Source organism: Sapajus apella, unplaced genomic scaffold (assembly GCF_009761245.1).
Source record: "Sapajus apella isolate SASKATOON/1434 unplaced genomic scaffold, GSC_monkey_1.0 scaffold36, whole genome shotgun sequence".
Classification (NCBI taxonomy): domain Eukaryota; kingdom Metazoa; phylum Chordata; class Mammalia; order Primates; family Cebidae; genus Sapajus; species Sapajus apella.
The window spans coordinates 872489-900019 of NW_022436976.1; the positions used below are offsets into that span (position 1 = coordinate 872489).

Sequence of the window (27531 nt, forward strand, 5' to 3'; positions counted from 1 at the left end):
GAGAGAGAGAGAGAGAAAGAAAATAGCATCTTTTTTGCTTAAATGCTTAATTTATATTTGTTATGTTCTTCCAGATATAGCCTGTCTGGTCATTCTGCTGTTTCATCTGACTGTTCACTTTTTCTTATATCCTATCTTTAAACATGGATTATCTTCAAAGTTATTGTCTTTACTTCTTTAAATGTTCATGACTTTGGAGATATTCTCCTATCTTGGAAGTCTTCCCTTTTGATGCTACCAGAAAATGGATTCTCTTTCCTCTGGACTCTGGCAGTTTTATTCTGCCTTTTGAAGATTGCAACATTTAAGCATATGGGTCTTTTCGCCAAGAGGAAACAGAGTTCTTCAAAACCAGATGCCGTGTCTTTACTCCTTTCCATAAACCACAGTACTCTGTGCACCAGTATTTCCACATGGGGACTAGTAAAGACTGAGGAACTAATTAGAAGTAAACTGATCATACGGGTAGACTGGAAGACAAAGTAGTGGTTTACAGAGTTTATAGTTTTCAGCTTTTTTTCTGTCCTTCTCTTTTCCTTTGGTTTCTAACCTGAAGATGACTGAATGGGCCCTGTCCCAGTGAGCTCAATTAGGTTTGCAAGACTAAGAGGAGAGCTCTGTCTGGAAGAATACAACAAATATCGTAAATGAAACACAAACTACCTGTCTTAACCATTCACATTTATCAATGACTATAATTTCTTTAGCAGCAATTAAACTAATGTTATAACACATCTACCCCAAAATAATAGCAAAATAACATTTGAAGAATGAAGATAAACCAGAAGTATCAGATATTTTTGAGCACTGGCAAATGGAATCTCTTTTCTCTTCAGTTTTATTATAGTGGGTGCCCATTTCTTCTCTGTCCTGCCCTCTCAGTCCTGGAGAACTGTGGTGGGTGTTCCACCACAGCAAATACAAAATATTTAGAAGTTCTTCCAAAAATTATCTTCCCTTTTTTTTTTTTTTTTTTTGACGGGGTCTCTCTCTGTTGCCCCGGCTGGAGTGCAATGGCATGAGCTGAGTTCACTGCAACCTCTGCCTCCTGGGTTCAAGTGATTCTCCTGCCTCAGCCTCCCGAGTAGCTGGGACTACAATTGCATGCCACCACATCAGGCTAATTTTTGTATTTTTAGTAGAGACGGGGTTTTACATGTTGGCCAGGCTGGTCTTAAACTCCTGACCGCTTTGTCCAAAGTGCTGAGATTACCATGCCCAGCCCCCACAATTATCTTAAACATCATTAGTCCAAACACTAAACAATGTAATTTCACTTATATATCATCCTAGAGTCCTCCCAAGAGCCCATAGTTGTTATTATTCCCTATTTTACAACTGGGAAAAAAAACTTTAAAAAAGCTAAGAGATTTGTACAAGATAATATAGCAGATGGTACCTGCTTTAAAATAATAAAGAAATAAACAAATTATTAATAAAGAATTTTTTTTACACAGAGTCTCACTCTGTCACCCAGGCTGGAGTGCAGTGGCATGATCTTGGCTCACTGCAACCTCTGCCTCCCGAGTTCAAGTGATTCTCCTACCTCAGCCTCCCAAGTAGCTGGGCGTACAGGTACCCACCACCACACCCACCTAATTTTTGTATTTTTAGTAGAGATGGGGTTTCACCATATTGTCCAGGCTGGTCTCAAACCCCTGAACTCAAGTGTTCCCCCCGCTTTGGCATCCCAAAGTGCTGGGATTATAGACGTGAGCTACTACACCTGGGCGATAAAGAAATTTCTTTATAATTTCTCTATTTTCTGGCCTTGTATCTCTAAGCCTCCCTTGCCCATGTGGTAACCAGCTTTGGCCGTATATTTTGCCTTTCTAGAGTTCTTAATAATTTTCATCTTTGTTAGAAGACTCACCCTTCTTCCATTAGCATCAGGCCTGGACTCACAGAGAAACCAAGTAACAAATGCCAAGAAAGTGTGATTATCTTCCTGATAACTCTTGTCAAATTTGTTTTTATGTTAAAAAACCATCAACAGTTATGCATACTTTAGCATGTATTTCTTAAAAAACCAACTGGCGTAGTTCCCTAGCAGAATCCTAAGAGTTCATAGGAAGGGAAAAAAACAGAAAGAAAAGGGAAGGTCTGAACATATACCATAGGCTAACACATCAAGGAATCCCGAAGAGGAATGATATGGTATGACAGCTGGTGATGGGCAGAGCAGTGATGAAAAAGGGGCTCAAAACAAGGCATGGAAAAATGATAAACACAGGTTTCTTCTGCTTCATAGTGTTTCCCAGGAAAAATCATGCCTTGTACACATCTTTGGTGCCTTTTTTTAGTAACACCACATGTGTGTGTTTTTTATTCTTTTTGTTGTTCTCCTTGGAATTTTAAATGGTTTTCAGCTTATAAACACAGTAAAAATACCATGGCATATTTTTTCAAAAGAGTTTTGCGATCCAGGGAACTATTGCTTAATCAGACAGCCTGATGCTGGATTTATTTTTGCACTTTAAAAATTCTTCCTTAGGCAGTGTCACAAAGATGCTACCTTGGATTCATACAAAACAAACAAGAAAGAGAGTAAGAAAAAGAAATAAAACCTTTTTTTTTTTTTCAAGAAAAGAAAAGATCTTACCTCCTAGAAGATTGAGGAATGAGATCTGGATTGAAAAATAAAGCAAGGGAAGCATCAGTGTGAATTCCAAATCCAGGAGTTAGATTCTTTAAACAGAAAAAAAATTGTATATTTTATGCTTGAATCTTGTGCTAAAATGTTCAGTTGCCTAAATATATAACTGTGTAAGAAAAGAATTGGGAAGCATCTGAAAAGAAACATCTGCCTGACTTATGGTCTGTTATCTATGCTAAAAAATCTACCACTGTGTTATCTAAGATCTGAACAGATGTGCAACCATAAACTCCTAAGTTGGATGTATTCAAATGAAATTGTCCTGTTTTTTACGTTTAGGACAAAATTTGGTTGGATTTATTGAAATGTAGTTTTACTGTCTGTTTAAGGTGGTGTGATATTAGGTAGAGGTGACTATCTTAAGAGAAGATAAAAGGAAATAAAGTGCCCTTCTCAAATAAGTTTTTTAAATAAGATCTTAAAAGTGAAGTCATAAGATGAGAAGAATATCAATAGTTAGAAAAGAATGATAAGATATACCTGTCTCTTATTTCTAACAGTTTCCTTGGAAATAATCAGTTGGGTTAATGGCATTAAATGACATCCTGGAGTAAATGGTTATCTAGATCTTTATCATCGGAATGGTTTCTGTGACTCTGGTGTTAGGCTTGTTTATTCTGAACAGCCTAACACCATTTTGTAACATACATTATAAAGCAACACAAATAGCAAGCCTTGCACTGACCACTGTGTCCCTGATATCCCACTATACATTGTTGAGTGAGTCATTCTTTGGTTTATATATTCACACATGATACAAAATAAAGGGGTTGGCGCTATGCAGAACTTCCCGAGATGGTTGTGTCAGGAGGGATGCTCAGTTAGCAGGGCCCTGTTTTTTCTATTCCTTTATCAGTCAGGAAAGAACCTTGTATGTCTTTTTAACATAGATTTTCTTTGGAAGTAAAAATTCCATGGCTTTTTAAAAAGCGTTATCTTACACTTTCTAAATTTTTATTCAGCCTTACAGACTGTGATTTTATAAAATGTTTTTGTTCATTCATGAATTTGATAAAGTTTTTGAGTACCTTCTATGAGCCAAGAACTCTACTAAACATTTGGGATACAGTGGGGAACAAGACTGCCAAGTTTCCTGATCCTCAGATGTTATAATCTAATGAAGAAGACTGACAGATTAAAAGATCATTGCAATGCCTGTAATCCTAGTACTTCGGGAGGCCTAGGTGGGCAGATCACGAGGCCAATAGATTGAGACCATCCTGGCCAACATGGTGAAACAACGTCTCTACTAAAACACAAAAATTAGTTGGGTGTGGTGGCACACGCCAGTAGTCCCAGCTACTCGGGAGGCTGAGGCAGGAGAATTGCTTGAACCCAAGAGGTGGAAGTAGCAGTGAGCCCAGATTGTGCCACTGCACTCTAGCCTGGCGCCTGGCGACAAAGCAAGACTCTGTCCCAAAAAAAAAAAAAAAAAAAAAATCGTTACAGATTGTGATAATGCAATAATGGAAATAAACATAGTAATGAAAGAGAATAACTTATGGGTTGAAAAGCCAACTAGTTAGAGAACATATTTTAGCTAGGGTAGTGAGAGAAGTCTTCTCTGGATAGGGGACAATTACATTGAGACCTAAAGAATAAAAAGGAGCCTATCATGCAAAGAACTGTGGGAGGATCCTTCAAGATAGATAAAGCAGCAAGGGCTGAGACAGAGAGGTGAGAATGAGCTAAGTATTTTTAGAAAACTAAATGAAAGCTATTATAGCTGCAGCATAATAAATAGTGAAAAGTTGTTTGAGATGAGCTTGAAGAAATAGGTAGGGAGTAGATCATGAAGGACTTTTTAAGCCATAAGAAATTTGAGTTTTATTCAAAGTGTGGTTAGTGTTATTGTCTATCTCAAGAAATAAAGCAAATTACAGGAAAAGAACAAAATAAATTTCATTTAGGAAAGCACATCGTATGCCAAGACAATTCAGTGAGAGAAAGAATTGTCTTTTCACCAAATAGTGCTGGAACAACTGGATAGCCACATGCAAAAGAGTAAGTTGAACCCTTCCTTATACTACAGAAAAAAAATGAATTCAAAATGAGTCATAGGCCTAAATGTAAAAGCTAAAACGGTAAACGTCTTAGAAGAAAACATAGGCATACATCTTCTAAGATAAACTGAACTTCATTAAAATTAAAATTTTTTGATTCAAAGGACATAATCAAGAAAGTAAAAGGTCAACTCACATAATGGGAGAAATACTTGAAAATATCATATATGATAAGGGATTTGTGTGAAGAATATATTAACAGTCTGATAATAAGATCATTAACATAAATGAAAAATGGACAGACTTAAAGCTCTCCAAAGAAGATATACAAATGGCTAATAAGTACATGAAAAGATGCTCAATATCATTGCAAATATCAGAAAAATGCAAATCAAAACTGCAATGAGATACTACTTCATACCTACTAGGGTAGTTAGTGTTCATGAGGATATAGAGAAATTGGAACCCTTATACATTGCTGATAAGATATAAAACCTGCAGTTTCTTTGTAAACCAGTTTGGCATTTCCACAAAATGTCAAACATGGACTTACCTTATGACCCAGCAGTTCCATTTCTAGGTATATATGTCCAAGAGAGTTGCATTCAAACAAAAACTTCTATGTGAATTTTCACAGCACATGGTTTGTAATAGGTAAAAAGTAGAAACCCAAATGGGCAACACCAGATGAATTAATAAATAACATGTTAAATATTGTTTGACAATAAAAAGGAATGGTGTATAAGTACATAGTACAACATTGATAAACCTTAAAAACAGTATGCTAAATGAAAGAAGCAATTCACAAGAAATCACGTATTGTACTTTTATATGAAATGTCCTAAATTAGCAAACCTATACGTACAGAAAGTGGATTAGCGATTGCCTAGAGCTAGAGGGGTTAGGAAGAAATGGGGAATGACTTCTTATGAGATTTTGGGGCGGAGTGATGAAAATGTTCTAAAATTGATTTTGGTGCTAGTTGCATGACTATGTGAATATGTTAAAAATAATTGAATTGTGCACATTAAATGGGCACATAATTCATATACATGATATGTGGATATCATGTATGAATATACATGTATCATGTAGCTGTCACATATGTAAGTGTAAATTATTCCTCAATAAAGCTGTTTTAAAAAACGGATATAATGTGATACTTCTGAGACGAAACAGCTACTTTCACAGAGTCTAAAATAGGGAATCCCAACTGGTTCCTCTGTTTCATCAGTAAGCAGCATCAAGCTGACTATTCTCAATCAACAGGACATAGATAAATGACATACACAAATTGTATAAAATAGCATTTTTTAAAGAGATGGGATTCTTGCTAGGTTGCCCAGGCTAGACTTAAACTCCTGGGCTTAAGGAATTCTCCTGCCTCAGCCTCCCAAGTAGCTAGGACTATAGACACACACCAAAAAAATAGTGTTCTTATTTCTATAATTATTGAATAAATCCTACACTGTAAAAAGAAAAAGTTGCTATTTTTTCCTATATGCCCTGCAAGCCTTTAGATACACAAATGGGTTGCGGTGGGTAGTGTTAACTTTTAAAAGCCAACATTTTGGAGCAAAATATTACTTATACATTTCAGGGAAAGCACTAAAATAAACCAATCTACCAGCAGTAAATATTGACATCTCCCCCCAAAACTATAATAACAACATATCCTTGAAGAGAAAAATAGTGAACAAATACTCAGGGGAGACCTTTCTGATTATAATAGCAACAAAATACAATATGGAATAAGACAACCCCTTTTCTCACACATAATGGGTTCTTTATGTGTAGAAATTTACTGTGCAAAAGTTCCTAATAGATTCATATACATTGTTCCCTAAAAGCTAAAAAAAAAATTAGAAAAATCTCACTATACTTTACCTTTTATTCACAAACCTTGGTTTTACTTTCAATATTTAGTGCATGTTCTTTAAAATGTTATTTTCTTACTAGTGAATACCTAATAGATTAGCTTACTGTCTAATTAGGGTTAATTATTTTCATCTTTAGGCATACATTCTGTCATTCATTTATTCATTCATTAAATGTTTATTAAGCCAAACACAATTATGAATGTTAATGTTACAGTGGTGAACAAAACAGACAAGGTTCATGCTGTCATAATGAAATTTATCAGAATCTATATTCTAATGTGGGAAGACAATGTAAGCATGAATGATAATTTTGGTAGTGATAAGTGCTGTGAAGGAAATAAAAGATTGGGTGCAGTGGTTCATGCCTATTATCCCAGCACTTTGGAAAGCTGAGACAGGAGGATCACTTGAGCCCTGGAGTTCAAAACCAGCCTGAGCAACATAAAGAGACCCCTATATCCACCAAAACTTTTTAAAATTTTGTTGGTATGGTGGCTTACACCTGTGGTCCCTGCTGCTTGAGAGGCTGGCGTTGGAGGATCTGCTTGAGACTACTGGGAGGTCAGGGCTGCAGTAAGCCATGATCACAGAGAAAGATGGATGGATGGATGGATGGATGGATGGATGAGTGGGTGGAAGGAAGGAAGGAAAGAAGAAAGGAAGGAGGAGGGAGGGAAGGAGGAAGGGATGGAGGGAGGGAAAGGGAGGGAGGGAAAGGAAAAGGAAGGAAGGAAAGGAGAAAGAAAGGGAGAGAAAGAAAAAAGGGAAAGGAGAGAGAAAAAGAGAAAAAGAAGAAAGAAAAGAGGAAGGAAGGAAGGGGAAGGGAAGAAAGGAAAGAACGGGAAAGAAGAGAAAAGAGAAGAAAACAAAGAAAGGAGAGAGAAAGAAAAAAGAAAATATGTTGTTGGGATGTGGAGTGACTAGGTAAAGGGGTGGCCTACTTAGGGTGGTCACAGAAGTACTATCTGACACTGCATTGAGCCAGACACCTAAGCATGGAGAAAGCCAGCTATGTGATTATCTGAGGAAAAGAGATTTCTAAGCAGTGGGAATATCTAAATACCTAATGCAAAGGCCCTAAGAGAGAAGGGATCTTGATCTATTTTTAAAAAGAGAAAAGAAAAAAATGGAAAAAATCCCTATATCTGGAGTATAGTAAATAATTGGAAAACATGATGCCAGAGAAATGTAGGAGCCAGATCATAAGGTATTATAAACCATGATAAGAGGTTTGGCGATTATTCTCATTGCGATGGACAGTCATTTGGAAGGTTTTGAACTGGGAGAAGGGTGTGATTAAAATGGTTAGTGATTATTTGGGCTTTTGTGAAGAAGAGGATTATGGGGGGTAAAAGTGGACCAAATTACTTAGAAAGCTTTGGCAGTAGTATAGATGAAAAATGATGGCAGCTTGGAATATGAGAAAAGACAGTATAAATGAATAATGATCAGATTCAAGACATATTTTAAAAGCATAGCTGACTGAATTTGCTCCTGGTTTAGATTTTGAGATGATAGGATAAAGTAAAAAATAACAAACCCTATTTTAGCCTAGGTAACTGAGTGGATGATCATGTCATTAAATGAGTAACAGAGCGACAAATTTGTACTTTGAGATGTACAAATATATAACTGCTTTATTTCTGGCTCATCTGGTTTTCCTCACAAGCTCCTACTTACTGATTAGTGGAATGCAGTGGGGGCAGGGGAAATGGCAGCAGGCAAAAAGAAAATTTAAAATCTGATTTAGTTGAACGCTTAAACTTACTCTAATCATATAAAGTTGTTTCTTCAGGTGCACAGCCTATCAACATGCTTAGTCTCACAAACATATCCATCCTTGACCTCTCTCTTTTACTCCTTTCCAACAATTGAGTCTGTGTGTCTTGTGACCAAGGATGAGGATGCTCTGAATATTGGTGCAGGTGTTGTTCATGCTCATTGGACATGGTAATCTTCCCTCAGTACCTACCCTGCTGGTTTCTGGTGATGATGTTTGCGTCTAGTAATTTTCTTTTTTTTTTTTTTTTGGAGAAGAGGATTCCCTTGCTAAACTGGCCTCATGTCAGGTCCCACTAATTGCTATAGATATCTCTGAGGTCTGCTGTAGTTCTTATTCAGTACTAGTCAAGGAAACCTGCTTCTCAGCCCTTATTGTAGTGCTGCATATTCCTAGAGTAGTGATCGCCCCATCCCTGCCACAAATTCACCAGCTGTTTATGAGTTGCCATCTATATCATATAGGAATTGAAAAGTAGCTCAGGAAATTTAAGCATATGGTCTTCCTCATTTTGACTTGATTGAGTAGCCATATTGATAGGGTTGCATACCAGATGATATCTATATAAGATACCTTTCCAAATTCCAAAAAAGTAGTTGGGAACAAAGATCTCTCTCTGACAAAACTCAAAAAAGGGAAAATATTTCTCTCTCTCTCTCCTCCTTTGCCTTCCCACATTCTCTTGTAGCCAAAACAATCAAAAACCTCTATATTTCTCTTTGCTTTCCCTATGTCATATCCTCATCCTTCTATCATCAAGTAAAAGCCTTATAGTAATACATGGAAAGTGTCTTCTCTATCAAAGGACAGCTTTGTGTGATAGGTATTCCAGATTCAACTTGTGAAATGTGAAAAATTGGAAACAAGAAAAATAGGAACATCTTCTTTTAAGGCATTCAGGCTTTGGGCATACAGACACCTGAGGCTGAATAGGCAAAGTCCTCATATTCCAAGAGGCAAGAAAGAAAACCATTTTACTCTTTTTCAAATTATTGCCTCATTATAGTGAAGGTGGAGAAGAGTAGAAGGAAAGCAGTTTAGGGATAGAAAGACGGATTTTGAGACTTTGGTTTTGGACCATGAAGTTTAAGATACCTAATTGAAATGCAAAGAGCTCTCATTAGGTAGAGTAATAAGAGGGTCAGTGATACAGTGAGAATAGGTGATACAACTGAGGAATCCTTAGAATACAGGTCTCTCAAAACCATATCATTAAATGTAAATGAATCAGTCTGCTTTTGAAAGACTTTTGAGTGAACAATGAAGTTAAGGCAGAAATCAAGGAATTCTTTGAAACTAATGAAAACAATGATACAACATACAAGAATCTCTGGGACACAGCTAAAGCAATGTTAAGAGCAAAGTTTAAAGAACTAAATACCTACATTAAGAAGTTAGAAAAATATCTAATTAACAGTATAACATCACACCTAGAAGAACTAGAAAAACGGGAGCGAAACAACCCCAAAGCTGAAATAACCAAAATCAGAGCTGAACTGAACAAAATGGAGATGAGAATAAAACATACAAAAGATTGACAAAACCAAAACTTCATTTATTGAAAGAATAAATAAGATTTATAGACCACAAGCTAGAATAATAAAGAAAAAAGGGGAGATGATCCAAATAAACAAAATTGGAAATGACAAAGGGGACATTATCATTAATGCCACAGAAATACAAAAAAACCCTCAAAGATTATTATGAACACCTCTCTGCACACAAACTAGAAAACCTAGAAAAAAAATTAATAAATTCCTGGAAATATACAACCTCCCAAGATTGAACCAGAAATAAACTGAAACTCTGAACAGACCAATAATGAATTCTGAAATTGAATCAGTAATATAAAAACCTACCAATCAGAGAAAATCCAGGACCAGACAGATTGACAGCTGAATTCTAACAGAGACGTAAAAAAGAGCTCGTATAAGTCCTACTGAAACCATTCCAAAAAACTGAGTCGGAGGGATTCCTCCCTAACTCATTGTATGAGGTCATCATCATTCTGATACACAACAAAAAAGAACACTTCAGGCCAATATCCCTGTTGAACATAGATGCAAATATTTATAACAAAATACTAGCAAACTCAATTTAACAGCACATCAAAAAGCAAATCTATCACAAACAAGTAGGCTTTATTCCTGGGATGTAAGATTGGTTCAACATATGCAAATCAATAAACGTGATTCATCACAAAATAGAACTAAAAACAAGAAACATATGATTATCTCAATAGGTAGAGGAAAAGCTTTTGATAAAATTCAATATGTCTTCATGTTAACCCTCAACAAACTTGACCTTGAAAGTACATACCTCAAAATAATATAAATATATAATATTTATAATATAAATAATAATATATATATAACCTAGGAATACAGTTAACCAGGGAGGTGAAAGATCTCTACAATGAGAATTAGAAGACACTGCTGAAAGAAATCAGAGACAGCACGAACAAATGTAAAAACATTCTATGCTCATGGGTAGGAAGAATCAATATTGTTAAAATGGCCATACTTTCCAAAGTGATTTAAAGACTCAATGCCATTTGTTGCATCCAACAAAGATCTAATATCCGGAATCTATAAAGACCTTAAATCAATAAGCGAAAAACAAACAACTCCATTAAAAATGGGTAAAGGGCTTGAACATACACTTCTCAGAAGACATACATGTGACCATCAAGTATATGAAAAAATGCTCAATGTCACTAATCATTAGGGAAGTGCAAATCAAAACCACAATGAGATACCACCTCACACCAGTCAAAATGGCTGTTATTAAAAAGTCAAAAAATAACAGATACTGGTGAGGTTGCAGAGAAAAGCAAACACACTGCCTGTGGGAATGTGAATTAGCTCAGCCACTGTGGAAAATAGTCTAGAGATTTCTCAAAGGACTTAGAGCTACCATTCAACCCAGCAATCCTATTACTGGGTATATACCCAAAGGAATATAACCCATTCTTCCATAAAGACGCATGCACATTTATGTTCATTGCAGCACCATTCACAATAGCAAAGACATGGGATCAACCTAAATCTCCATCAACAGTGGACTGGATGAAGAATATGTGGTATGTATACAGAATATGTGGAATCCTATGCAGTCATAAAAAAGAACAAGATCATGTCCTTAACAGCAACATGGTTGCAGCTGGAGGCCATTATCCTAAGCAAATTAATGCAGGAACAGAAAACCAAATACCACATGTTCTCACTTATAAGTTGGAGCTAAACCTTGAGTACACATGGACACAAAGAAGGGAACAATAAACATCAGGGCCTACTTGAGAGTGAAGGGTGGGAGGAAGGTGAAGATTGAAAAACTGCCTATTCAGTTTTATGCTGCTTACCTACGTGACAAAATTATCTGTACACCAAGTCCGTATAACACATAATTTACCCACATAACAAACCTGCACATTTACCCCTTGAACCTAAAATAAAAGTTAGACAGAAAAAAATAAAAAATAATACTCTGGTTTCTGTGGCATGTGCCTGTACTTCCAGTAACTCGAGACTGAGGTGACTGGATTGCTTGATCCTAGGAGTTCAAGTCCTGCCTGGGCAACATAGCAAGACAGTGTTTCTAAAATAAATAAAAGTAATATTTGAAAATAGATTCCATTCTTTTTCACCAGCAATGAGCAATTAGATATTTTGCAATACAATTTCCAACACAATTAGCCACAAAATTAAGTACCTAGCAATACATCTAAACAAAATATTTGTAAAAATTATATTCATGATAGGAAAACTCAATAATATAAAATTATCAATCTTCCTCTAAATTAATCAATACATTTAATATAATTTCAGTCAAAATCCTGATGGGATTTTAATAAAACTTGATTGATAAGAAGTGTTTTTAAAATTTGCATGGAAAATCAAAGGGCCAATATTAAGACAATTTTAAAGAATAAGTTGTGCAGAGGTCGAATGGTTGTGGGGGAGGTGGGAGGAAGAACTTGACCTATCTGATATAACTCATTATTGAAGCTAGAGTAATTCAGTTAGTGGCATATTCATTCACAAATAAACAAACCAATGGAAATTGAAGATAAGGTAGAATCAGATATATTTTGAAACTTGATTTTTGATAAATTTATTGTGCACTACAGACCTATAAGGAAATGATGAACTATTAATAAATGGTACAACTGGTTATCCAAATGGAAAAAAAAATGCTCTCCCTCACACAAATGCACACATGCATGCACACACACAAACACATAACCTGCGAAATTAAATTCCAATTTGATTAAAGGCTTAACTGTTAAAATCAAAATCTTAAAACTTTTAGGAGACCATTTAAGATAATATTTTATGATCTTATAAGGAAAGGGGAAGCAGTAAAGATTTCTTAAGACAAAACACTAGAAAAGAAACAGAGAAAAATGATCACTTTGACTGCATTAAAATTGCAAACGTGTTAGTCCAAAGTCATAAGAAACAAGGTGAGAAAATAAGATACAGGCTGGGAAAAGAGATATGTGATATATAGAATGAACAAAATGTAAGTATGTATAAAAATGCATACAAATAACTCAATAAGGACAGCCCAGTAGAATAATGGGCACAAGATAGGAACCAGAAATTCACATGTAGATATAGATGTCTAATAACTTTATGAGTATCTATTCATTTTTCCATAATAATAATATAAATTGAAATGATAAATAACATCCTGCACCCATTTTAAGTCTCATACAATCAAGTATTATAGGAAATAAGGAGTAAGTGGAACTCTTAAACACTGCCATTGAGAATGTAAATTGGCAAAGCACTTTGGAGAACAATTTGACAAACATCTGATATGCTTGAAGATGTATATATCCTATAACCCAGCAATTCAATTTTAGTACATACTCTATAAAAACTCTTGACATGAGCACGTAGAGACATGTACAGGGTGTTTATTCCAACATTGTCTGTAATAGCAAAAGAAAGCCACCAAAACAACCAACAGGAAAAATGCATAAATAAGTTGTGGTTTGATAATAACATGGAATCCTGTAGCAGTTAAAAAAAATGAATTAAAGACACAGTAATTTGAAAACCAAAATGTGTTAAAAAGAAGTTTCAGGAGGACACACAAAGCATGATACTGCTTTTTTAAAATTTAAAAAGATGCAAAATAACTACATATTGCTTGGGGATACGAATGGAACAAAATAAGAAATGTGTGGGAACAATAAAATTCAAGATAATGGTTGCACCTGAGTAGGGAAGAAGGGTGATATGTTTGGAAAAGTATGTGTTTAATGTGGTGCTTCAATTATATATATGTATACATATACACACACTCTCACACACACACACACACACATATAGGTGATATTTCTTAAAGTAGTTGGTAGGTAAATGGGCTTTCATTGTACTTTTTAACATCTTTACATGTACTTAAATACTGTGTAATACACTTTTAGTAAACAGCAGAGGCTAATAACGACTAACATTTTTAAGCTCTTTATTACTCCCTTCTAAACTTTACATGCAGTAAGATATTTACTCTTAGTAAGTCTTTGTAAAGGTTTTCTTATACCTCTTTTATTTAATAGGAATCTGAGGCCTTTACAAATTAAATAATCTACCTATGGCCATATAGCTGTTAGGTGCCAGAGCCAGAATATGAAATGGGAGCAGTCTGACTTTTAAAAGCTCACACCTTTAATCTCTATGAAGTTTAATCAGCCTCTTTTTAAAAGGCCTCCTTAACTTCAAAGAAATCCTCAGGCTAGTGCAACTACCATTTCTACCTCTGGATGCAGCTATAACTACAGCAATAGAGCACAACAGCTTTGGACTCTAAATTCAGTGGTTTTCTGAGACTAGAAGAACATTTGCTCAGGAGCATAGTGTATGAGTCATTTCCTTAGGTATCTGTTTATTCGTTCAACAAATATTTATCTAGAGCCTACATAGCACAGTGGTAAACCACAAGTTATTTCTTGTCTACATCATTTTTGCAATTTGCCAAGATTTTGGGACACAAATTTGAGATTTCCATTTTCATTTCCAGCAAATGCAGGGAATGTTGTGATTAATAACCATTTTAGAACTTGCAATCTGGCTTACTGTGGAACTCACTTAAGCCTGACCATTGTTTACCTGAAATTTCTTATGGTGCCCCACTTTTTACTTTAAAAAAAAAAAGTGTATATTGAAAACTTTTAAACTACTTTTAGCTAAACAAAGGACAAACAAATGAAAATATTATTTTTAAGTTTTATATGACTACCTCCTTTTTCTCTCCATATTTCCTTCTTTTTTTTTTTCACAGATCAAAGAATATCTCTTTAACTTTCTACTCCAGTGAGATTTTGAGATTTCCCTTGACCCTATATTAGATATATTGAAATTTTCCTTGACCATGTACTAGATGTATTTATACTCTGTACTTTGTTTTGTATGTGTGTGGAGACGTCCTCGGATAGGCAGCAGTCCTGTACTTTCCACAAGATGCTGAGCTCCCAGTAGCTGATAGAAATGCTGAAATGGATGCATTTGGGTTTATGTTTTTTATTTCTATAAACATTTTTTTTTACAGCCTTTGAGATAGAAGTCATGAGTTAACTTTAATTTCATTCTTTCTAATTAAAATGGGTATATTGAATCTAAGTAATATTCCACCTAGAATAATGAACAGTGTAATTTTGTCTGTCCTGGCCAGCTTGTGTGTGTGAACTTTATACCTAATAACAGCTGTACCTCTAAGTCATTGTGACCTCTTTTTAAATGATTATACAAACCTAGTAATGTGAAAAGTAACCCTCATTTTTACTTCTTGTCTAATCCAGTGATTATCTGATAGAAGTATTCAAATACTTCATCTTATCTTTTCTTTAACCGTTTATTTCTTTTTTTATATTGAATATTTTAGGGGCCTGAAGGAATTGTGGGGATTCCAGGGCAAAGAGGTCGTCCAGGGAAAAAGGTAATTTTTTACACCTTTTTATAAAGGTTTTCTTTCTTCTGATGTGCCTAGCACTCCATAGACTGCTCTAATGTTTTTATTTGTACTAGATAGTAAAGTATTAAAGAATTATAAATGTCGCTTTAAAAGATACATTTATATAAATTAATATTTAATTTCAGTTAGGAGTACTTATTATCTTGACTATTTGAAGGCAAATTTTCCATTTTGTAGTTTGTAAAAAAAATCTTGGCTTTTTCTTCTTTCTCTTGTGTGCCAAAAATTCTTTTAGTAGACCATGGGCAAGAAGAAAGATAAAAGGAAAATACTATACCATTTGTGCTATTCAATAGCAACTTTAGTAAAGTATTTGAGACAAAAGAATGTAACTATAATTATTTGTTGTTAATGTGTTTTTCTAATTTGATTTTATTTTTTCCATGTGTTAAGAACTACAAGAATATTTTTACTTGCTTACTTTATATTTTACTAAAACAGTTGTATTTATGATTTATATTTATAAATTTACATTTCTATAAATGTGGAATCAATAATCTATTCAAATGTTGATGAAACCTAGGAATGGTTTTCCCTTTGGACTGTGACAGTTTAGAATTATTTATTATAATTAACTTCAAATCACACGATAATTTGATTGCAAGAATCCAATTCCAGCATTTCTGCTAACATATGCCTAGTCAGTCTTTTTCAGAATTTTTAGACAGTCGATGGGGAATAAATAATAAAGAGAAGTGAATGAGGTAACATTTAGTTGCCATGCTTATTCATTTAAAATAATTCTAATATTGAAGTTTCTTTCATCCCACATAGTAGTATGTCTAAAATCAACATTAGTAGTGAGACAGTGCAAGTCTTTGTATAATAACAATCTGCACCTCTGGAAAAATAAAATAAATCCTTTTAACTGTTATGAATCCCCAAAATTTCCTGACCAACTGTGTTCAGAGTAGTTTTTCTTTGTGTCTTCTTGTTTATCAATAATAGAATAGGTTGGTTCTCACTTAAGAAAATGAAGAATAATGCAACGTTGTTTAAGAGCGCTATATTTTGGTGCTCAAGAGGGGTCAGTTTGTTGGCTGGGAGCAGTGGCTCACGCCTGTAATCCTAGCACTTTGGGAGGCCGAAGTGGTTGGATTGTTTGAGGTCAGGAGTTCGAGACCAGCCTGGCCAACTTGGTAAAACTCTGTCTCTACTAAAAATACAAAACTTAGCCAGGCATGGTGATGGGCTCCTGTAATCCCAGTTACTTGGGAGGCTGAGGCAGGAGAATCTCTTGAACCTGGGATGCAGAGGTTGTAGTAAACCAAGATCACGCCACTGCATTCCAGCCTGGGCAATAAAGTGAGTCAGTTTCTCTAATAGAAAGCAGAAGATAATTAGTTTTCAGAAAGATGTAAAATGATATAAAAATGTTACAGATTTTTCAAGGCATACTCCAAGCCAATGAGTGATGATCCTGAATGTACAGAACTGTACACTTGAGCTCTTTTTGTATTGGACAGACTTGCATTGAAATTCTCTATAGAAACAGACATTTCAAAGAGCTTATGTTTTCTTATAGTAACAGTACATACATGCATACTTACATACATATATAGCAAAATTCAAAATTAAAAATGGTTATTTGGAACTCAACATGAGCACCAGATACCCCCTGCTTGTTTGGTCAAAATTATTTTTTTAATCCTTTTCCAACATTACTTTTATTTTTAAAGTAACTTATGTGGTGATGGTCTGTTATTATTGTTAGTGGTGGTCTGTAATATTGTTAACTAAATATTCCTCAGGAGCTGTTCAGGAATATCATATAGTTAATTAATATAAGTATAAACTTTTTTTTCTTACTTGACTGTCTTACTAATGTCATTCACAGGGTGATAAGGGACAAGTAGGACCTGTGGGAGAAGTTGGAAGCAAAGGTTTCCCTGGAAAAATTGGGAAAAGTGGTCCCAAGGGTGCCAGAGGAACAAGAGGTGCTCTGGTCAGTATTTGATTTGCTTCCAGAACTGAGTCACTGTGGATGGGAAAGAAATGTATCCATGCCCTTAAAGTTTCATCCCTTGATTAGCTTTACAGAAAAGCCAATAGTTCTATTGAAAATAATCTACCTCCATGGGATGTGGAGAATTGTAAGCATTCCACAGTACTTAAATGGCTTAGTGGTTTCTGGACATGACAAGAAGAGGGAAAAAAAAAAACTGAAAATGGAAATAAAATATGAAATGAGGTTTTAAAAAATAAGACTATAACTCCTAACCGAAGTAGGAAATTTTATATGGCCAGCTCTTAAAATTGGGATTTAATATCTGTATAAAACTATGCCGTCATGGTTGACAAATTGCTTTGAAAATTAGGTTTACTTGAAATGGATTTTCTTTCTCTGGTTGGAAACAAACCTGCTTTATCTGGATATTATTTTTCTAACCAATTGTAATAAATCTAATATCTAATTCTATCTTTAATCTTAGGAACTTTGTATGATGTTAGGAACAAGTATAGCATGATACTTGTGAACTCATATATTATCAAAATTATATTGTGAATATATTTAGACCTGTTCAGAAAGTCACAGCATGAAAGAGATGTAAAATATTTAAAAGATTATCTAATTGAGTCTTCTGTTTCATAAGCTTTTTTACAAAATGCCTGTGTATTTCCATGTAGTGTAGTCTCCATTTAAGTGTCACAAATGCTAGACTTTTCACTATAAAGCTTCTTAGATATCATTGCATAATCCATTTGTTGTCTGAGGAAAGTTTGCTTCAGGCTCATTGTCAGTATTCCATTCCTTACTGTGATCTAGGCCTTTCTTACTTTCTTTTATTTAAATTACTAGTATTTCTCTGTCTTTCACCTGTGTGTAGGTTGATAAGTTCCCAACCTACCTTCCCAAGAGGTTTCACCAAATTTACATTCCCATCATCAACATTTCATATTACTTCCGTTGATGTTTGCCAATTTGATAAGTGAAAATTTGTATCTTATTTTTCCTTCTATTTACACTTTCCCAGTTGCACTAATTCTTATGAAAGTTGCCTATTCATATATACTGAACATCGATTTGTTGCCTTTTTCTTATTGATTTGCAGTCACTCCTTAGATGCTTAAAATATTTATATAATTTTATTAAATATGTTACAAAATATATTACAAATGTTTTTTTCTTTCTGTAATTTATCTTTTAATTTTGTATATCTTTTGCTGTATAGAACATGTTAATTTTTATATAATCAAACTCGTCAGTCTTTTCCCTTATAGTTTCTGTGTTTTATTCTATTAGAAATGCCTTCTCTACCTAAAGTATATAAGAATATTCTTCCATATTGTTCTAATACTTTTATAGCTTTATTTTTACTCTTAAGTCTTAAAGATGTATAGAGGTTTTCTTGGTTTTTGTGTTTTTGTTTTTTTGGTTTTTTGGTATATGAGGTGTAGAAGACTAATTTTATTTTTTCCAAACTGATAGACAGTTGTCCCAATTCCATTTATTGAGTGGCCAGTCTGTTTTCTGCTTTTTTGAAATGCTATCGTTACCATAATCTGAATTCTCAAATATTTATTCGTCTGTTTTTATTCGTTTTATTCTCTGAATCTGGTAGTTGATTTCTGGGTCAATACAACACTATTTTACTTACTATACTATTGTGATATCTTCTGTTAGGGAAAATACTTAATAACTCATTTTACAAAATAGTTTGATTCTTGCTATGACTTCCTCTCATGTGAACTTTCAATTTTCTGCAATGCTGAATCTTTCTATAAACACCGTATATCTTTTTATTTACTCATATCTGCTTACATATTCCTCAGTAAAATATTTCCCTTATTTCTGTTCTTTAATCTGTCTTGTTAGGTTTATTCTTAGGTTTTGTTTTTTGTTTTTTGTTTTGTTTTGCTTTGCTTTGCTTTTGAGTTTTATTGTCAGTGTCAATGTAATCCTTTCTCTGTCACATTAAATTAGTGATGCTGTTGGTACTATTACATTTTGATCTTAGAGCCTCTTTAAGGAATGTAGATGATTCTCATTGATTCTTTAGGTAAATAATATTGCCTCCCCTTATTTGCTTCCCTGAATTACTACGTTGATTAGAACTTCTACTATAGCAGTGAATAGAAGTTATGATGAGGAAAACCTTGTCTTGTGGGCCCGTCTTTAGTGAAAATGCTTATAATGTCAAGTGTTGTTTACAATTGCTTTTTAGACATACCATTTATTTGTTTAAAGAAATTTCTTTTTATTCTTTTTTTTTTTTTTTACAGAGTTTTTGCTCTTATTGCCCAGGCTGTAGTGCAATGGTGTGATCTTGGCTCACCATGACATCCGCCTCCCAGGTTCAAGTGATTCTCCTGCCTCAGCCTCCTGAATAACTGGGATTACAGGCATGCGCCACCACGCCTGGCTAATTTTGTATTTTTAGTCGAGACGGGGTTTCTCCATGTTGGTCAGGCTAGTCTCGACCTCCCCATCTCAGGCGATCTGCTTGTCTTGACCTTCCAAAGTTCTGGGATTACAGGTGTGAGCCACCACACCTGGCCCTCTTTTCATTCTTAAATGAGAGTTTTGACAAACAGTAGATGATGAATTTTATTAAATACTTTTACAACATTTGTTTAGATAATCCCATGCTTTCTCTCCTTTGTTTGTAAATATAAGAAAATTCATTAGTAGATTTCCAAAAGTTGAACCAACCATGAGTTTCTAGGATAAATTTTACTTAGGTATAGTTATATTATTCTTTTAAAGCAAATGGATTCAATTTTTTAACATTTTATTTAAGAGTTTTATTTTAGCATATTGCATTTAGTTTATCTTAAAAATTTTGCATTTGTATTTGTAAGCAAAATAGACCTATGGGCTTTTATTTTTTTAATGTATACTATCCTTATTGGATTTAGGTATAAGTGTTACACAAGTCATATAAAATGGGTTGGTGAATTTTTCATATTTTTCTGTGCTCTGTAATAGTATGGAACATAGATATTTTCTGTTCTTCAAAGGTTTTATAAAACTTGCTGTTAAAACAACCTGAGCCTAATGTTATTTTATTAGCAGTAGATCTTTAGCTTTCTTTTCAAATTTTGTACCTTCTTGAATTTTGAAATTTTTTAAAAAAATTGTTTTATCTAAATTTTCATATTTAGTAAGTGAAATTTGAAATTATCATTTTCTTATAATTAAAATTTCCTTTCTGTGGTTATGTCCTTTTTTCTAATGTTGTTTTATTGTGTCTACTCTTTTCCATGATCAGATTTTCCAAATATTTTGCTATTTTATTAGTCAGTTCAAAGTGTCTACTTTGTTTTTCACTCAACTTTTTTTAAATGGTTTTCTGTTTCGCTAATTTATGCTTTAATATTAATCTTTTCTTGAATTAAATGTCTGGCCCATTTATTTAATAAATGTGTTAAGAAGCTACCTGTTTTCTTTTGAGTGCTGCTTTGGCCATACTTCCATATTTTTATGTTTGTGTTTTTACCATCATTTGCTTATAAATAGCTTGCAATTTTAGATTTTATTTTCTCCTGAAGAAGAGTTATCTTAAAGGATCTTTCTTTTTAAGTAGATTTTTTAATTTTTATTGCTCATTTTTAATTACATTGCATTATAGCAACAGGATGTGACCTATATGATATCTGCTTTGAGGAAACTTAGTAAAATTTTATTTGAGGCCTACTATACTCAAGTTTTGTCAAAAGATTATGCATTCCTTTTTTTCCTCTTCTTTTCTTTCTTTCTTTTTTGGGGGTGGCTAAAAAACAGTTCTAAGTATTTCTGTTAAATAGTTAGCTAAGTTACTTAAATCCTTATAGCTTTCTTACTGTTTTTTTCTTGCTATTTGATTCATTGATTTCTGAAAACAGTTTTTAAGGTCTGCCCATCATATTTTCTCTTATTTTCACTTATTTTTGGGAGGTTACATATTTTTCATATATATCTTAGATACATTAAGGTTCATATTTTCTTTTTTGAATTGCACATTTTATTACTTGTCATATTGGCTCCACGAGGCACTTGGAGTCAGCAGCAGTCTTTAGCACTGCCTGCTTTTTGGGCAACAGTTTCTACACTCATTCACCTATCCTCTAAGCAAATGCTGCCATCAGTTATCCAGCACAAGTAGAAGAATAGGAATACCTGACTGTTTTCCCCAATTAGCCACCTGAACGTATCCTGCCCCTTCCATGTCTTGACTTCAGCATTTGAAATTTCCTTAAGACTGTCTGCACATCTGCAACAATTTTTTTCTTTGTGTATTTTCAGCCCTAGTTTTCTTTCTCAGATTACAAAATTTTGGTCCAATAATGATGTTTACTTATTTTCCAGTGTTGTTACTACAAATAAATAGCTTTTTTTCTCTCTCTCTCTTTTAGTTGGATGGGATTATTAAAACAAGCATATGTCATTCAGCCATCTTGAGCTAATGAATACTGAGTAGTTACATTCTAGTCTAGGTTATTCACCTAGGTAGTGGCTGAATTCTTATTAATGTTTTAAAATTAATTCTGTGCAATTTCTTTTTTAGACTAAAGCTTGTTCTTAATTTACTGATCAACTATTAACCATTGATCAGTAAATTAAGACTCATTTACTGATCAATGAAAATTAAGACTCATTTACTGATCAGTGAAACCAACTATTAACCATTGATCAGTCTTAATTTACTGATCAATGGTTAATTGTTGCAATGTTAACTTTTTAGAACTGGGACTTTAAAGAAATCATCAAATATAGTGAAACCATATGATTAAAAGGGAAATACTGTATATGAAGAATCCAGTGACTTGGTTCTAGTGTGATATTTGGCAAGTCTCATGCCTATTCTGTGCCTTAATTTTCTCATCTTCTATTTGTTTTGAGACTCATATAGGAGAGTCAATATGGAATGTTTTTGATAATATGAAATATGGGACTTTTTCATTTTTTTTTTAACTTTTTTCAATTGTCTGAGCAATCTATTCATTAGGCTAAGGGCATTTGCTGATTAATCTTTGACTTACATCTTTTCACCATCTATAAAACATTGATAATAAGAGTACTTTTAGGGTAACTATAACATGTAATTTGTCAACCACTTCTATTTTAACAACTTTGGCCATGACTAAAACAATATTCATCAAAGCATCTGAAACTAACAATGAGTATGGAGTTCTGGATCCCGTAGTGACAATGTCAAAAACTCTCAGGTTGCACTCTCTAATATTCAGTGACCCACAACTACCACAAACTTTGACAGATGTAAATCACACTTCCAATAATGTTGTCAGGGATCAGCAGGATTATGACAACTGAAAGTATTTTTTAGATATGATTAAGGATGTTTATATCAGAAATAAACCAAAAAGACATTTGTTGTAGAACTTTTTGTTTCCAGAAAAAAAAAAAATAAAGACAAAAGTTATTTTTTGTCTTTTGAATGTTATTTTTTGCTTTCCCTTTTCAAACTAGACAAATTTCAACTATGAAAAATCTAAAAGTAACAATTTAAAAAATAAGAGTACAAGTCTAACGATTTAAACAATTCTCTGCTTTCTCTATCTCACTAATATGTACTTTGTTTTTTAGGGACATTTAGGATTGATGGGACCTGAGGGAGACCCAGGAATTCCAGGGTACAGGGTAAATATTTATAATTGAAAAAGCATATTCTCATGAAAACATTTTTATTCAAGATGATATCCCAAATTTGCAAATTATCTCTGTTAAACCTTTCTAACATATTTAGGCCTCATCCTCCTAGACAGTGAATCCTATTTTTCATTTCAGAATAGTACAATATCTAATACCTAGGTAGAGCATGTTTAAATGTCTACTTGTCCTTTGTAGGGCCATCAGGGTCAACCAGGACTCCCTGGATTGCCAGGACCTAAAGGAGAAAAGGTTTGCGTATATATTGGCTTTCTAACACTAAGGTTAAACATTGAGTTTATGAATTATTCCTGAAAGACTGCATTGAGAAAATTTCAAGGAATAAAAGAAGCACTTTTAAAGTTGAAAATTTTACTAGTTCTGAAAGAAAAAAATAAATATGAAGGAGCTAAAATTTAAATAAATTATTAAAATATCTTCCATGGGTTGTTTCAAGACTGAGCTAAAATAATAATATTATGAAAATACTTTGCAATCTTTAGAGCTTTGTAAAAGTAAAATTAATTAATTATGTAAATAAATTGTAAGGCTCTAGATTAAATCATTTATTATAGCACATTTATATTAGGAGTCTTTGAGGCAGGAGAGTCAGGATCAAGCAATCTTGACTGTTGCCCAGGCTGAACTCAAATTGATCAAGTAATCCTCCCGCCCCAGGCTCCTAAGTACGACAAGTGTGTACCACCACATCTGGCTTATTTATATTAAAGATTAAAATTTTTTGATGATTTAGGAATAACTACAGCAGTACTTTTAATTTTTAATATCATTGAAAACCTGACATTTTAAGAAAATTTCTGAGCTGCTTCTTTCGTAATTAAAGCAGATTGATACTTCCAAGAAGAACTCTGTACAAATTACAACTCTGTATAAAATATCGTATGCTTAGTTTCTTACATCAAAGTTTTCCACTTAAGATAAAATCAAACTGCTTTTCCTAATACATTAAAAAATAACAGGTTGTGTATTTTTGAAGGTTATTTTATTTATTGAGTTGTTTATAAATCATTATTTTCATTTTAGGGCTACCCAGGAGAAGATAGCACAGTCCTAGGACCACCTGGACCTCGAGGTGAACCAGTAGGTCTTTTTCTAAAATAATTCTGATTATTCAAGATAAAATAAAATTATATAATAGATTCACAACACCAATTACATCTTTTCAAGGAGTTTTCTTTTGTTAGTTTTGTAACATGGTTTGATAGGAGAGCAATATTTATGGTCACAAAATCTAAATGATATGAAAGTCTTTAATATGAAAAATATTAAAGGTCAAAATTCTTAGCATAACATATAGGGTTAATATAGTGACTTCCCAAATCTAACTTTCTGCATTTAAGCCATGATAACTTTTACAAAGATTATCAGAAAACTTAAACACTCTAGACATTTTAGGCTACATATTTCTTTAATTATTATATTCAGATTTATTTCTAAATATTAAAAAATCTTATCTATATACTTCTTATATCAGTTTACACACAGTTGCCAAGTGATTTCTAAACTCCTCTAACCAGTTATTAGAACCAATAACCTTTAAATATCACTGCTCTGTAGTCTCATAATTAAAATCTTAAGGGCAACTATAACCATGGTTTCTAAAAAGTAGCTATTATAGCTTTGATTATCTGAATAACTGTCTCTGTGTTCATGTTTGACTAAAACAATGTCTAAAGACCATATGTAAATTAAATGGATTAAATGAAAATTCTTAGTTCATAGAAATAAATATTATATAATTGGCTGTGTTTTCCATTTCTCTTATACCATTATATACAGTAAAAGAATCCTAAGGCACAAGGATCAAAACATGTAGTCACTCCTGATATTTTGATCTGGCTCTTTGGAGATGGTTGAAAGTTATACTTTGTTTTCAAAATAGGAAAGATTCTAAAATTTTCTAATTAAATCAGGCCATCTCATATAAAGGCAATAGGTATATAGGTATCTAAAGGAATATGTAAGCTTCTTTATCAAATAATATTCTAGTCTCCCTAAACCACTAAGAGAGGGAAATATATGGAAATAATGTAAAAATGTTCAAGCAAATGGAAAAAACTTGGCAAAAGGAGTAGTAGTGGTTGTTTTCCCAGATTTAAGTATGCCAGAATCAAAGAATGTCAGCTAAAATGTAATAAATATATATATATATAAATATATAAATAAATAAACAGTCTAGCATAACAATAATAGTTTTATCCAGTAGACATGGGACAGGCATGAAACTTAAACCACAAAAATTCTAAATAATTAAAGCCGAGTCAGGGATTATGGTATTGACATTATGTCTCTTACCTTTCTCCACAAAAGAGTAAGTTAAAATTTGTCAATTAATGATCTATAATAAATTCTATGTTTTGCCAATTAATTTTTTTTTTTTTTGAGACGGAGTCTTGCTCTGTTGCCAGGCTGGAGTGCAGTGGCACAATCTCTGCTCACTGCAACCTCCGCCTCCTGGGTTCAAGCGATTCTTCCGCCTCAGCCTCCCGAATAGCTGGGACTACAGGCTTGTGCCACCACACCCGGCTAATTTTTGTATTTTTAGTAGAGACAGGGTTTCATCATGGTGAGAATGGTCTCAATCTGTTGACCTCGTGATCCACCCGCCTCGGCCTCCCAAAGTGCTGGGATTACAGGTGTGAGCCACCACGCCCGGCTTTGCCAATTAATTTTAATGTAAATTTTTGCTCAGATGGAAGGTCTTAGTGGGTGCTGATATTCATTACTAGTAGATAATTTGATGATTTATTATATTAAATATTTTCTATTAGGAATGTTCAGGAAAAGTAAGTCTGAGTTTATTAGGTTAATTTCTGGCTTAAGGATTAAAATTAATAAGTGTAATTTTTTAGGTTAATTTATGTCTTGAGAATTAAACATTTTACAGACTAAATAGACTTTTATTCTGTGACTGTGTCTCCCTCTCTTGCCCAGGGTGGAGTGCAGTGGTGCAGTCATGGCTCACTGCAGCCTCGAATACCAGGACTAAGTGATCCTCTCACCTCCTAAGTGGCTAGGACTGCAGGCTCATGCCACCAGGGCCAGCTAATTTTTATTTATTATTTTTTAATTTTTTTAGAGACAGGATCTTGCTCTGTTGCCCAGGCTGGTCTCAAACCCTTGAGCCCAAGCGATCCTCCTACCTCAGCCTCCCAAACTACTGGAATTACAGGCATGAGCTATCACACCCAGCCAGCAATAGACTTTTTCATGAAGAATAGTAAAGTAGGATTTACAATATAAATATCTTTTAAAAGATCACTTAAACATAATCTTCTGTAATCATTGGAATTACATACTGAACTGTCCTCAAATCTTTTTCAATCATTTTAACGTTTAGTAAAAATGTAAATTATTTTAGCATCATTTATAGCATACTGTACTCATTGAAACATTTTGTTGTTTTGTTGTTGCTGTTGCTGTTATTTGAGAGAGAGTCTCACTCTGTTGCCCAGGCTGGAGAGCAGTGGTGGAAACATGACTCACTGCAGCCCTGACCTCCTGGCCTCAAGTGATTCCCTGCTTCAGCCTCCCAGGTAGCTGGGGCTATAGTCACGTACCACCATGGCTAGCTAATTTTTAAATTATTTGTAGAAACAGGGTCTCACTTTATTGCCCAGGCTGGTCTCGAACCCCTGGGCTCGAAGGATCCTCCTGCCTCAGCCTCCCAAAGTGCTGGGACTACAGGTGTGAGCCACCACACTAGGTGAAAATATTCATATTTTTAATTGGGCCACATTTTTCAATAATTTTCATAGTAGAATCATTATAAGATTTCTTTATATAATTCAGTGGTTAGTGTATTTTGATGTTCTTATTGAAATTCAATATTTTGAAATTAATGGAGCTAAACAAATCATATATTTGTTTTTATTTTTTGACAAAAGAATAAACCACACTAATTGTATCACCTGCATTCACATATAGTTTGATCCATCTGTAAAAGTGATTGTTTTGTGTGTGGTCTCTGTAGGGTCCAGTCGGGGAACAAGGAGAGAGAGGAGAGCCTGGAGCAGAGGGATTTAAGGTAATTTCAAGTTATACCCTTTGCTTCTAAATTTAAATAGCATTCTCTGTGTTTCTATTCCATTTCAAATGAAAATAAGCATTACTGTATTGAGATAATTAGTAGCATCTTTTGTTTTTAATCCTAGAAGAAACGTCTATTTTCTCCTCCTCCTTCCTAGAATCATCTTTGTCTTTTCCCAGTTCTGCTTTTTCTCATCATTCAGATCTCAACTGAAATGTTACCTCCTGAGAGGCCTTCTCTAACTTTCCTATCTAAAAATAGATCTAGAACAATCACTCTGGACCATAATACTTGATTTCCTTCATGACATTTTATGCTATATTTTCTTGTCACTTTTTAAATATATTTGTTTCTTTATTGTTAGTCTTCCTCCACCAAAATGTAGGATCCATGAAAATAAAATCTTGTCTCTCATATTTATCATTATATCCCCAATTTCTAAAACACAAAGTTCTTGGTGTTTAGTAGGAATTCAATAAAGAGGTGTCAAGTTAGTTATATAATATCCCTCTCAAGAATGGAAAAGGATAAGAATTGACTTAAGCCTTTATATTGGCTTTTTATTGACTTAAGGCTTAAGTCAATTCTT

The 27531-nt window shown here is 33.8% G+C and overlaps 1 protein-coding gene across 6 annotated transcripts in view; it reads left to right on the forward strand.

Moving 5' to 3' along the window:
- COL24A1 (collagen type XXIV alpha 1 chain) overlaps positions 1-27531 on the forward strand; it is a 379894-nt gene that overhangs the window by 260204 nt on the left and 92159 nt on the right. For all 6 annotated transcript variants that reach the window (XR_004274544.1, XR_004274543.1, XM_032296380.1 and 3 more), the window contains 6 exons: positions 15211-15264; positions 17138-17245; positions 22829-22882; positions 23090-23143; positions 23936-23992; positions 26886-26939. Coding sequence is in view for 4 of the 6 variants with exons in the window: in XM_032296380.1 (XP_032152271.1) it covers positions 15211-15264; positions 17138-17245; positions 22829-22882; positions 23090-23143; positions 23936-23992; positions 26886-26939 (381 nt within the window). In the remaining 2 variants the exon portion in view is untranslated. The remainder of the gene's footprint in view (positions 1-15210; positions 15265-17137; positions 17246-22828; positions 22883-23089; positions 23144-23935; positions 23993-26885; positions 26940-27531) is intronic.